The sequence below is a fragment of the Strongyloides ratti genome (assembly GCF_001040885.1).
Source record: "Strongyloides ratti genome assembly S_ratti_ED321, chromosome : 1".
Taxonomy (NCBI): Eukaryota; Metazoa; Nematoda; class Chromadorea; order Rhabditida; family Strongyloididae; genus Strongyloides; species Strongyloides ratti.
In genome coordinates, this window is record NC_037307.1 from 181,536 (window position 1) to 196,078 (window position 14,543).

Sequence of the window (14,543 nt, forward strand, 5' to 3'; positions counted from 1 at the left end):
AGTTTAAAGGAAGAAAAATTGAATATGAAAAAATGCTTTTAAATATATATTAAAAAAAAAGATAAAAAAAAAACATGTCATATATTTATATGAAGGCTGATATTGTTTTCGACAATCTGAGATATCATATTAAAAATAATTTTTAATAAATATGATTTTATATTTGAATCAAAATCATAAATGCGTAAATATTATTATTTTTACATTTATATTACTTGAAAAAAATTTTTCTTCAATTTATTTTAGAGTGGAATTTTTTTTATTAAAATGTACTTGATATGAATGATTATTTCGATGAAATAAAACTATTATAAAATATTTTTATAATATTTAAAAGGTTTGTAATTATTGAAAACAATATGAAAATAATTCAATTAACAATAATGAAGATATTAAAATATAATCATAAACAACTATTGTTTCTTAATAATATAATTTCACAATTTGTTGTATCATTTTATTTAATAAAAATAATATAAAATTTTCTAGTAGAAAACGTTGTAAAAAATTGATATAAAAAAGTGATTATTTAGTGTTTTCTATAATGATTTTAATGTTACTTTAAAGAGGAGATTGAGACGAAGTAAATGAATTGCTTATTATTATATAATTATTTAAAATTATTTAGTAAAGTTATTTAAAAGTGTTGCATATATATAGTAAATCATTTAAATATGAGACAACTTAATATATTCAATTTGACTTCAAGCATAGATACTGAAAAATAACCTATTTTGAACATAGAAATGATATTGTTTTCATTAGATAACTATTGAAAAATTATAAATTTTTAAAATAGTTATGATTACATAATAAACAAAATTTAAAAAAATGTAAATTGTGGCAAACATTATCAAAACTTTTTTTAACTTTTAGCATAAATCAGCTGCAACTTATAAGCTCATAAAATTTTTGTAAATGTCAGGTGCACCTGATAATTATTTTTTAAGTGCATTTAGAGCTTTTAAAAATTGTATTTATTTAAGGTTTATATATGAAACATATTTTAAATTTTTTTTTACTTTTGAATAAAAATTGCTTAGAATTTTTTTAAAAATAATATGCAAATAAGTAAAAAATTATAAGATTTTATTTTTTTTTAAATATTAATATAATACTTTTAAAAAAATAAAAATTGTAAAAAATTTATTTTATATAAAACAATTTTTATAAAAGTCTTAACAGTAGTAAAATATTTTTTTTACATATTTACGTTAAAAAATAGTTATATCAAAACTTAACATTACTTTATATTTTAATTGATAAATAAAAAAGACTTTGATTCAATTAAATTTGATGTTTTTTTAATAAAAAAAACATCATTATTACAATTTTTAATTAAAACATATTAAACTATATCACTATTTTAATTTCTTCCATTTGGTGAGTAAAAATGATTATGATGAAGATGATATTGATGATGAAGTATCATCTTCACTATCATCACCACTACTATCATGATAAAATTCTATTTGATGTGTCATAACTTGAAGTGTATAGTTACAATCAATACATCTTTTTCTTATTGTATAACAATCAATACAATAAACAGAATGACAATTTACACAGATTCTGGTATTGAATTCATCAGATATCTTTAAATCTTTTCTTGAACATTTTGTACAACAATATAAATCTTTCGTTAATGATGGAAGAGCTTTATTTAAAAGATTCTTTTTTTTGCCTTTTCCTCTATGATCTTTTATAAGTTTAATTTGATCATCCATTTGTTTTGTTACCATAATTGCTTGTTGAATTGAACATCTTCTTTTTTCTAAAATTTCATTGTATAAATATAAAAGTCTTGGTTGAATGCGTGATTGATAGTAAGATGATGCAATTACATGGCGAAATCTTTTGAGATAACATTCTGCTGGACATAAAAAGAAACAAAAAAGATAAAGATAAAACATTTTTTCAAATAAATCATAGTTTGGAGGACTTGGTTCAACAAGACATTGTGTCCACATATTGTCTTTCTTTTTTGTTATATTTGAAACTGGTTCAAATATATCTAAAATTTTATTTAATAACTCTGCAAACATACCATTTCCAGAAACTTTAAATTTATATAAACTTGGAAATTCAAAAAATGTATCATCTGTTAAAAAATGAAAAATCATTTCAAATGAATTATAAATTATAATATCCATTAAAACTAAAAAAAATGGTATAATTCCACTAAAAATTGTTAATATTAATCTAAAATATGTCCATCTTCTTTCTGATTTTGTTAATTTTTTTTGAAAACTTTTTATATAAATAATTTTTTCACGATATAATAAGGGTAAAATACAACTCATTCCTTGAATTTCTCTTTGTATATCCATCTCAATGAATCGTTGCCCTATATAATGATTATCATGTTTTTCTCGTGTAAGAAATTTATATAAATATATTACAGACCAAAATATTCCCTCAAAAACAACAAAATATATTGCAGAATTTAAAAAAACTTCAATGTAATAAAGTAATTTTACAAAAAATTCAAATTCTTTTTTAATCATTTCTTGAAGTTTAATTAAATCAACATCATTTTTATGATGTGAATTATAATTAGCTGCAAATTCTATTCCAAAATCTTTTATTAAATGTCCACTACTTAAACTTTTTATTGTATTATCAGTTATTTCTCCAAATATTTTAAGTTTTCCATTATTTTTCAATGAATTAATTGTCTTATTAGTTGCTGAAATTATCATATTATTAACACCACTATTTACGTATTGAATAACTTTAGTAGGCATATTACAGTGAGAAACAATAACAGAAATAAAACTACAACTTCCATATAATACTTTTATTGGATAACAAAAAATCTTCCAATATTTTTTTTCACAATAATTTATTGATTCATTAACAAAATTTCGACACTAAAAAATATAAATACAATAAAGATTAATTTTACCTTATTTTCTGGTCCTACAAGTGATTCATCACAAAGATCTTGAGCTTTTTTTAAAATATGTGATTCATTACTAAAAAAATTTGTCATTTTTGATATTATATCAGATAAATCACCAATATTTTTTTTAAAAATTTCCATAGGATTAAGAATTTGTTTAATAATTTCTACCACATCTTCAATCATTTTCTAAAAAATAAAAATAATTTTTTTAATTTGAAAAAATGAAAAAATTTACATCTCCAAGAAGTGAATTTATAGATTTCATTACTTCTTTAACAACAATAATAATTCTATTTTGAATACATGAAATACCTTCAGCTGTTTGTTGAAAATTTTTAGTTATATTCATGGCACAATTTTGAAAAGCCCATAAGATTAATAATAATAATATAATTTGTCTTATTTTACTTGTTATTAATGATGGAATTGATAACATTATAACACAACGAGAAAATTTTGAAAAAATATTTAAACATATAACTATCTGAATTATTATACCAATATAAACACCAGCTTTTTGAGGAAAAATAGCATATTTAAATGCTGTAATTGAGTACATTAATAATCCTATAAATTGAAGCATTATAAATGATATTAAAACTTTTGCTATTGAATTTTCTCTATAAAATTTTTGTTAAATAATAATATAATTAATTATATACCTTGTTCCTTCTTCATAAATTTTTTGATAAAATGTTTCAGCTTTATAATTTGTTTCAGATCTAGTAAATGGAAAAATTGTTTTTATAAATATTTTAAATTTAGAATATTCAGATATAAATTTATTTATTCCATTATATTTTCTTGAAGCATTTTCTTTATAAATCATAAATTGATACAATGATTTTTGTACTTTTTTTCGTGCTCTTATTAACTCAACATATGACATTTTAATATATATATTAATAAAAAAATTTTTTCATTACATATAATAATTAAAATTTTGAATATTATTTAATAATTTTTTTAAAAAAAAATGTTCTAAAATATTTTTTTTTATTAATAAAATTAAAATGTTAATAAAATAATAAAAATTATTAAAAATAATTTAGCTTAAAATGATTATTAATATTATTATAACAATTAAAAAGACTATATTTTAACAATAAATATACTTAAAAATAGATATTTTAAAAAATTTGTTAAATATCTTAAATAATAAGTAAAATTAATAAATAAATATTATATAATAATTTTTAATAGACAAATGTGTAAAAAAATTATCAGACAACACCTGCCAATCAGAAGATAGTTTGTGACCGTTCAATACACTGTCATCTTTTTATCTCTTCTTCTATTGCCGATCTGAATTGGATTTACTTAAAAGATTCTGACGTAATATTATCTTTGAACATTCCGAAAAAATTTACCTTTCCTTGTTAAAAACAAACATTATCAGGAGAAATGTTGTTTTGTAAAAATATTTTATTTGAAACATAAAAATGTGCCAAAACAATTAAAAGGAGGTAAAATGACCCTTCAACTATAAACGAACCACTTATCTAAATGTTTTTATTTAGATATATTAAACCGGAAAAGATTTTCTAATTTTTAAATAAGTATTTTCAGATGGCCTTTTATATACCTGAATAAAATTAACATAATAATATATATTTATGCTAATTATCTATTCTCAAATAAAGTTAATCCTACTTTAAAAAAAAATTGATAATATCTTAAGAACTTTATTAAAGGGCAATAATAAAAAAAAAATGAGATTTTATTATTGTGAGATATAATAACTTTTATAATAACAATTTTTAAAATACAAAATTAAATTTTGTTATCATTTTTTTTTAATGTTTTATGTTATTGCAATAGAAAAAAAAATTATTATTTTTTTCACCACTGGGGAGAGAAGAGATAAAAATAGTACCGTTGACTTTTTGTTGATTATCAAAGAAAAAAAAAAGAAAAAATTATTATCTATGGAATGGTACATTATATTTTTGGTAAGAAATATCTAAGCAATTTGTCCATATGGTGTTTGTGTTGGATTATAATAACCATTTGCTACAACCTGTTCAAATGGTGAAGTACCAGTTGCAGCAGAAATATATGATGTTGGATTGGTATAGTAATTAAATCCTGGTGTTCCAGAATATCCTGGATATCCTGTTGATGCTCCAGTTGAATTAAATGGATATGTATTTATCCAATTTTGTGCTGTTGTTGAGGTTACTGTTGAAGCAACAGATTCAAATGATGGTGGCCATGTTGGTAATGTTGATGTTGAAACTAATGGTGATGTAGATATACCAGAATCTCCTGATGGTGATGAATTATTTTTTAAATTATTATTAGTCAAACATTCTGTTTTTCTTTTAAATTCTGAATTTAATGGAAGTAATGCAGCTGCAACAGCCTTAATATTATTATCATTTGATATATCAATTGTTGTATCTGGAGATATTTCATTTTTGTTACATTTAATTCCAGGAGGTGGTGAGGCAGAAGATGATGTGCTAGAATTTTCTGATTTTGTTATATTATTTTTAGAATTTGGTGATGAACTATTGGAGGATTGTGTTATACCTCTTTCAAGTAATGCATTAGCAGATGCCTGTTTAACTGCATCAGCTTGTCTAACTTGTTGCCTATGTTTAGCTCTTCTATTTTTAAACCATACTTGAATTCTTCCTTCTGGTAAACCTAATTCTCTTGCAAGATTTTCTCTACTATATACATCTGGATAATGTGTTGTTGCAAAAAGGCGTTCTAATAAATCTAATTGACGACGATCATAAGTTGTTCGTTCTCTTCTTGATTTACGTACATAATCAATACTAAAAATGGTTTATGATAATAAAATATATAATTATAATATTATTTAATAATTACCCTGGTATTGTTGTATTATTTGTTACAACATTTGTTGTTGGAAGATATCCAAACATATTTGTAGATGGATATCCCATTGTAGCACCAAATCCTGTTGTAGCAAATGAGTAAGGATTAAATGTTGTAGTTGATGAAGCAATAGGTGTATTAACCATTATTATAAGTATTTAAATAATAAATAAATGTTTATATTATGTAATGTTTAGAGAATTATATCAATGTTATATTAGTTAGTTAAACCTAAAGACAGTAAAAAGAATAATTAGATAAGAAGAAAGATTATAATAATATTTTAAAACGAGAATTATATAAATAGGATGAATCTTGTTATCACAAATAAATATATATATATATATATATAATAAAGGTAAAAAAAAAAATTTTTTTGACAGTTAAGAAGATGGTTGTTGGTATAATAAAATGAAAATGAAGATGATTTAGGAACTTATTCTATATAATATATATCTGCGCAAACATTGGGGGTTATATTTGGTAGGTGGAGCTAATATTATAACTAACGCCCGACCAAAATTTTATAGTGGCTATGCCTTTTTTTTTAATAATAATAGTCTGAGAAAAATTGGGATGGATTATAAGAAGATGTCATTGGATACTGTATAAATGGTATTGTTTCAGAATAATTAAAATTAAAAAAAATATTATATATATTTAGAAATTTAGAAAAATAAAGGTTAATTAATTGGATCTTGAAATAATTACATATATAAATATAAAAAAAAAAGATATTTATTATAATAAAATATTCCCAAAATGAAATATAAAGGTAGGTTAAAAGAAGACAGATATACTCAAGGGAATTATTAATTATGACGTTAATTAGTAAATAAAAATTTATCTATTAAAGAATTACATGATAAATATTTTATTTTAAAAGCAAAATAATTAAAAATTAATAATGTTATAAGAAAATAATAATTATGTCCTCGATCATAATATGTATTTGTTAAATTTTTCTTATTATTAAAATATATATCCATTACAAGGAATAAAAGAATAATCAACTAATGGACTGTTAATATAAAAAGAAGGATAATCTTAAAATATAAAATATTTTCCATTAACAATCATAATATTTATTTCTAAATACAACGATAAGATACATATGTACATTTATAGACCAATCTTAATAATGAATCCGTGGGCAGTATTTTTCTCTTTTTTTTTTCAAGTCTATTTTAAATATTAATATAAATAATGAAAATATGATAATATGTAAGTTTAATAATAAAACTAAAATAAAATTTTTTTTTTAATTTATCATTGTTATATTTTTCTTTCGGCAAATATAATTTATATTATTTATAATAAAGTTTTTAAATAAATAATCTTATTATCCAATGATATATATGTAATGATATCAAAGAATAAACCGAGTATCTCCTACTGTGCTCTTGTATATGATACCCCTAGGAAAATTGTAAGTACAAGAGGTATTGTCTTTCTTGACACATTATTGACAAAAAAATATTACTTTAGTTTTCTCAAGTATTATGATTGACAATTTAATAATAAAAGGAAGAAAAAATAGTTGGAATCATGAGAATATTAAAGATAATATTCCTTCTATAAAAATAACAGTTATTAAAATAAATGTTAAACTTGGTATGCCCTCAAGATTATAAGGTATATTATATGCTAAAAAATTTATAAAAAGAATAGTTAAACATATCATCCGGATCATAACTTGTAAAATAGTATTTCCTCCCAATTAAAAAAAGAATATATTAGCTTTATATCCAATATATTACGATCCTTCTAATCTACAATAATTAAAAGAATAATCTACAAAAACAACTATCAATAGATTATTTACATATCAAATTAAATGAAATAAGAGAAGAAAAATAGATAATATACAAAAAAAAATGCTTAGAATAATAGCTGAATTAAAAAGAGTTTCTATAAAATTAACAATTTGAAGCTGAGGAGATTATCCTAAAATTAGACTTGTGATTAGAAAAGAGACAGGTGAAGTAAAGAAATTGATGCAATAGAAGATTAGGAAGTTAATTATAGAAATATAAAGGTTCAGATATATAAATAAAATGATATGAAAATGTTCATTATTATAAGGGAAGTAATAGATAGGTGTAGATACTTTTTTATTTGAAATTAATTAGATAAAGATCCATCTAATTGTGTTGTCGCTTTTTTGATTACTAAATTGACTAATTAGTATAAAATTGTTTGATTATATACATATAAACGATTCTAATATATATAGCAAATTGAAAGTTATTATATTTTAATAGTTATGAATATATTTAAATCAAAGATATTTTATATTATTCTCAAAAATATAATCCTTGAAAAATATTTTTCGATTTGACGTCAAAAGAAGATTGACTTATAATTTTTTTTAGTTAAATTAAAAAAAAAAAAATTTAATTTCAATATGAAGAATATTTTTATTTTTAATATAATCTATATTTTTAATGAGGTGAAAACATTTGGCACACTTTACCCCATACTAAGGTAATTACTCATAATATAGGTATCGGTTTCTTTTGGACCTTTCATTAAAAATAGAAAAAAAAAATAAAAGATACATTGTTTCATATGATTTCACACTTAACCTCTCACTTCAATACTAATCACCTGTCATCAAATAGGAGATACCGATACTTTAACATATTAGATATCCATAATTTTAACTAATGGTAAACGGTGCCGATGAAATCTATTTAAAATAAAAAAGAATTCAATCTTTATTAAGTAGGGAGGATTAAAATTTTGTAGACAAAATTGTTAAAGAAAGATATTTAGATGTTTGTATACTTGTTTTCAAAATAAGCGTGTTTAAATAAAGAACCAATAACATTTAATAATAATTACATCACCTTAAAATGTAAAGTATTACATTTCAAAATTGATACAGTTATGTAAAGCGATTAATATAGAAGTAAACATGTTTTATTATGTAATAAGGAAAAAAATATATAAAAAATTTGGTAGAAATTAAAATAAATAAAGATATATTAATAAAATATTAAAAATATATTTAAATGGTACTTTATTATTTAGAAATAACAATATACAATATTTTTTATTAGAAAATTTTAAGTATATCATAAAATAAAATATAATCAAAAAGAATTGTAATAAGTTAAGTAAACATATTCAGAACATCTTATACTACATATATTTTATCATTTTTTCAAAAAAAAAAAGAACAGTTCATTCTTTTTAGATTTAAACTTGAATATATATTATATAAATGTTAAAATCCTTTATACTAGTTCTTTTAATAATTTTTTTTTATTTGTATACTGTGAAGAACTTCATTACTTTTCTCATTATTCACTCTATTGTGAATATGTAATGATGATAGAAAATAATATGCATTATTTATTTTTGAATTGTTTTTAAAAAAAAAAAAACACTTGTTACATTTAAATAGATATACATAATTCAAGGTTGTAGCATATATTTATTATAATATATAATTAATAATAATTATTATTTAAAAAAAAAAATAAAAAGTTAACAAATTAAACTTATTAATGATTATAATAATTTTAAAATTTTTTTATTAAAGTTATAAATGTGTAACAGTAAGAAGATTATACATTTTTCAACATTGTCATTATTCTTAAAAAAAAATACAGTGATGTTAGTTGTATGATAATATTTTTATATGTCTTAATTAGAAAAGAATATTAAACATCAATTTTAGTGATAAGATTGTAACTGTATGTGTGAAAATAAGGTACTATCAATAGACATGGATTACTGTCATTTATCATGATCATTTTGTAAATAACGTTATACAAATTTTGATAAATAGATAACAATTAATGTCACTTTATAAAAACTTTGATTTATGATAGGAAGTAATAATAATATACATTATTTTATCAGTTTTTATAAGATATATATCAATCAAATATTAATTTTTTTAAAAGTAAAAAAAAATTACTTTGTATCTTAAAGGAAAAAAATATTTTCACAGTAAATTTTTTAATTATAATATGAAAGATAATTAATAAATGCCAATCAAGAAAGATGTGAAAATACAATAAGATTATTAGTTAAACCAATTACTATTAACGGCATTTTAAAGTTCACGGCATCTCTTAAAGCTTTCATTTTTAGTCTTCTAACGGTAAAATTGTGTGTGAAAACAATCATCTTCTTAGCACTTGTTTGCAAATCAAATATTAGTCTTAACAACATGATCACTCGTGGTTTACTCATGAATCCTAGTAAATGTTTAAAGGCGGCATTACGTAAGATTTGTACTGATTTGAGGAAGGTGTTGACAAGTGCTAAATATATAGGTATAAAAAAAGCTTTGACTATATATGAAGAGGTCCTTCAAATTGAAGTAGAACAATTTTTGATGCGGTTTATTCTTTATTTTATTATATCTATATATAGTTAACAAAAAAATATACGGTAAAAAGAATTAGTTAATGAGTTAAAGGATCTATTCAAGAAGTTAATTTTTCAATCATCTCAATATTTTATAATTTTTTTAAGATTATTCTTAATGACGTAATATAGTGAGGACAAAATAATCTTTAGACATTCATAAAATATTTTAATGTTTCTGTCAACAAAAACTATGTAATTTAAATTATTTTTGTTCATATATTTTTCACACCTAACCGGAAATTAAGTAGTATTACGTAAAGAAAAAAAAATTATGGTAAGGACATGATATATTCTATACATAGTGAACAGTTGCCATTTAATAATTAAATAATAGGATGATTGGCATTCAACAGCAGGAGTATAACATGAATATTTACTAATTTCTTCAACAGATTATACCATGATAATAGGTTCATTTGTAAAAGAAACTTTCTTTAAGAAGGGATCAATTTTAAGTTAGATGATATGTATGACAGCTTTTCATTTATTAAATTAAAGAAGAGATAATCTCACAACAACTGTTTAATTATATATTTGATATGACAAAAAGAAATATAGAAAAAATTTTATTTTAAACATTTTTAATAAAAAAACCTAACAAAATTTATAATAACTTTTACACATCAATTACATCTTTACATTTTTTAATATACCTGTAATCAACAACATATTTTATCACATTTATACATTACTTTTTGTCTCTATCAATATAAAATAAATCCTTTAAACAAATATATATTGAAAACAAAATCTTCTTAACCTCTATTCTTATATAAATGAATATACATATGTATATATATATATATATATATTTTTTTTTTTTAAAAATCTTTTCAATAAAATAATTGTTTAGTTTTGAAAAAAGTATGGACCATTATACATACTATTTCCGGGATTACTACTCATATAATAGTTACTAGAGAAATTAGCATAATCAATAGGAGTAGTCGCTGTATATGTTAAAGTTCTATCCATTCCAGAGGTACAATAATGATTTGGAGCATAAAAATATGTATGCGGATTGTATCCTCCACCAAATGGTCCATTATTAGAAAAAAGTGACCCAGAGAGATGATTATTATTTCCTGTTGGCGATGGGGGTACTGTTGTAGGAGATAATAAAGTTGAGGATGAATTTATTGTTGAAAACTATAAAAAAAAAAACAAATTTATTATTAAAAAAAATAATATTATATATAATATTTTTTTGATGTTCAAACATCATTATTATATGTATATGATGTACTTTATGAATAACTTACAGTACAACTTGACATATTATCTCCATTATTCCATGATTGATCTGACAATGTATTGACGGTAAATGGTTGTAATAAATGAGAATTAGAGTGATTTCCTCCATCCTCAGATGATGATCCATTGATACCTGTCATTGATAATGATAAATTATTTTCTGATTTTATAGATTTACATTGAGTAAAATTTGTCTTCTCAACATCTGGTAGATGGTTCTTTGAACTATAAAAAACTTTAGATCATTAAAATAAAATGTTACCTTTCATGAATTTCCTGTTTAATATTACAGGGCAAAGAATCATTTTTTAAAAAATCTTTAGAATTATTTTTTATATCATCTTTTTCATGAATAGGAGGCTTTCCGTCACTTGAATCATTAGAAATAGATTGTCTTGAATTATTATTATTTTTTCCCTTCTTTTCATTTCCTTTAACGACATTTTTTTGCTTTATCATTTGACGATATTTAGCTCGTCTATTCTTAAACCATACTTGAATTCTTCCTTCCTGTAATTGAATTTGTTCAGCAATTTTTTCTCTGGTAAAGACATCAGGGTATTGAGTTGTTGAAAAAAGATTTTCTAATATCTGAAGTTGTTGACGATTGAAAGTTGTCCTTTCACGACGACTTTTTCTTGGTAACATACCTGAAATTATATCTAACAAAAAAATTTAATGTTATTTATGGTAATGTCGTATGATTGTATTTCTATGATATATATTATATTAATATAACAATAGAATAAAAGATAAAAAAAAAAAAAGTAACAAAGAGATGAAAGATGTTATAATGGTAATGAATGATAAAAAAAATGACCAAATGAAGAAAGAAAAAAAAAATGGTAAAATGTATCATCTTTAATATCCAAAGATTTATATCTATTAAAAGATCACTATTCAAAGTCCATTATTACATTATATGGTATGTTTGTCTTTTATATAATATATAAAAGATTTATATTAATTGAAATTATTTCTTACCTTGTGGTGCTGTTCCATAACCATTATGTGTAAAAACAAAATTTGGCATTACGTTACCCATTCTAGGATGATAAGTTGTTGTAGTAGTTGTTGTAAATACCTGACTATTGTTAGTTCTTTGTGGTAATCTATAAGCTGCAGCAAAAGCAGCTGTTTCATAATCCATTGTTTTATATTTATATTAGATTTATAAAATTATGTATATTTAAAAAAGAAAAAAAAAATGAATTATAGTATTAAAGATCAAAATACTTAATAAGAAATTATTTTGTTATATTATTCTTTTTGTTGTTCTGTAAAGATGTAATTTATAAATGATAGATAAATATAAAAAGTGATTAACCTTTCTATGTAAATTAAAATGTTCCTTTTAAAAATATTAATATAAAGGTAAAAATAATATGATATAATCCTTTTAAAAGTATAGACTTAATAACAGATCGTAAAAGAATAAGCTCTTGTAATAATACTGTACAAAAAGACATCATTAAATAAGAGGGTTTTGTATAATTGTAATCAGTAAGATTAATTGATACACACTTTGTAATATTAAATATTTTGAAAAAAAAAAACTAAAATTTTACCTTATCATGAAATATGAAAATATTTCAATGAATACTGTATAAAGTAAATATTCATTTAGCAAAATAATTGCCTAATTAAAGGGGTGGATTATATTAATTGTAACATTTTAAAAAAGTTTAAAAAAAAATCAAAAACAACATATTATTTTTTTTTTGCAATTTTTAAGTAAAATTTAATCCAATTATTAGTATATAAAAAAAAAACTATTTTATAAATATTGAGGATTTATCTTTTAATCCTAATTAATACTTTATTAATACCTTCTCCGTCCAATATATATATATATAAATATATTGATAGATATATACTGTCTAAAAAATGTTAGAGAATTTAAAATAATAAATAAATAACATCTTCATCATTCTTCAATAAGGTAAAAATGAAATCTTACATTTTTTTCTTGTTACCTCTTCATTATAATATATGTACCAACATATCATTTCATAGATACCGGTTGTACTTTCGCTTCCTCTCTTTTGATTTATATTTTATCATTTTTATTTTCTTCTATTTAAAATTATATAAATATCAATATTTTTTTCTTTAGTATAACAAAAAGAAAGGAAATTTTATATTAAATATGATTTGCTATATCTTTAATTTATAATAATATAAATTTTTAATTTTATATTATCAAATGAGAGGAAGCCATTTATTTTGCTATCAGGGTTTCATTACTATAATGATTCTTTTAAAGATTCTATCATTAATTAGATTTTAATAAGATAAGGGATATGATACTGTAACAATGGATATACATGTATATATATATATAATTTTTTTTTTTATGATAAATAAAATTTTATAGTTTGTATTAAATAGACAAATTATTAAAGTTAATTGATAGATAGGAAAGAGATTAACAAAATAATGATTTATGATGTGGTAAAAGAAATGATAAGGTGAATTTAAGTATAATTAGATAAAAATAATCCCAAAAAAAATGTTATTTAAAGAAAATAAAAACAAAGATTAAAAATAATAATTAATAAATAATAATAAATTTATTGAAGTAATAGATGAATTTGTAACTACTATATCATGATATTAATAATATAATATGTACAGAAGCGTCATAAGCTAGTCATGCTATCAATTGATTGAGAAGATTATCAAAAAATACAACTACCTTACTTTTATAACTAATTTTGATACATCATTAATAAATATAAATGTATACATATACGTCTATCTAATAAATTTATATATAGTTGTTATTGAATAAAGTCAATTAAAAGATATGATGATAAGAATAGAAGCATTCTTTTGATGGGTAAAATTATTTTAAAAAAATATTAAAAGTTTATATTAAAGATATATATAAATATATATACTGACGTGATAATAGTTTAATTTAACTTCTGTTTTAGAAATTTGATAGTTCCTTGTTAGTATCCCAAAAAAAAAAGCGTCTTTTAGATTTATAGAAAAAAATACCGCAACCAGAAGTTTTATAGGAAGTTATTATTTCAAGGTTAACATTCATTTTTCAAAATTTCAACATAATTAAATCTTCGATTATTCAAAGTTTAATCTTATTATGAATTAACAATTCAATTTTTCCTCTATCTAT

At 21.0% G+C, this 14,543-nt stretch overlaps 4 protein-coding genes across 4 annotated transcripts; 1 reads left to right on the forward strand and 3 right to left on the reverse strand.

Moving 5' to 3' along the window:
• Window positions 1-1,397: 1,397 nt before the first annotated feature.
• On the reverse strand, window positions 1,398-3,797 carry SRAE_1000006400 (Dendritic cell-specific transmembrane protein-like domain-containing protein; the record flags this gene model as incomplete). The annotated part of the gene is made up of 4 exons (XM_024646854.1): window positions 1,398-2,873; window positions 2,909-3,094; window positions 3,144-3,528; window positions 3,571-3,797. The coding sequence occupies 4 exons, from the start codon at window positions 3,795-3,797 to the stop codon at window positions 1,398-1,400; spliced, it is 2,274 nt and encodes a 757-aa protein (XP_024500990.1).
• Window positions 3,798-4,871: 1,074 nt separating this feature from the next.
• Window positions 4,872-5,904, reverse strand: SRAE_1000006500 (Homeotic protein ocelliless; the record flags this gene model as incomplete). Its single annotated transcript, XM_024646855.1, has 2 exons — window positions 4,872-5,694; window positions 5,750-5,904. The coding sequence occupies 2 exons, from the start codon at window positions 5,902-5,904 to the stop codon at window positions 4,872-4,874; spliced, it is 978 nt and encodes a 325-aa protein (XP_024500991.1).
• A 1,217-nt stretch (window positions 5,905-7,121) lies between these two features.
• Window positions 7,122-7,392, forward strand: SRAE_1000006600 (Hypothetical protein; the record flags this gene model as incomplete). Its single annotated transcript, XM_024646856.1, has 2 exons — window positions 7,122-7,200; window positions 7,247-7,392. The coding sequence occupies 2 exons, from the start codon at window positions 7,122-7,124 to the stop codon at window positions 7,390-7,392; spliced, it is 225 nt and encodes a 74-aa protein (XP_024500992.1).
• Window positions 7,393-9,766: 2,374 nt separating this feature from the next.
• Window positions 9,767-12,551, reverse strand: SRAE_1000006700 (Homeotic protein ocelliless; the record flags this gene model as incomplete). Its single annotated transcript, XM_024646857.1, has 6 exons — window positions 9,767-10,038; window positions 11,032-11,296; window positions 11,410-11,534; window positions 11,580-11,626; window positions 11,664-12,063; window positions 12,386-12,551. 6 exons carry the CDS (start codon window positions 12,549-12,551, stop codon window positions 9,767-9,769), a joined length of 1,275 nt encoding a protein of 424 aa, XP_024500993.1.
• Between the last annotated feature and the right edge of the window lie 1,992 nt (window positions 12,552-14,543).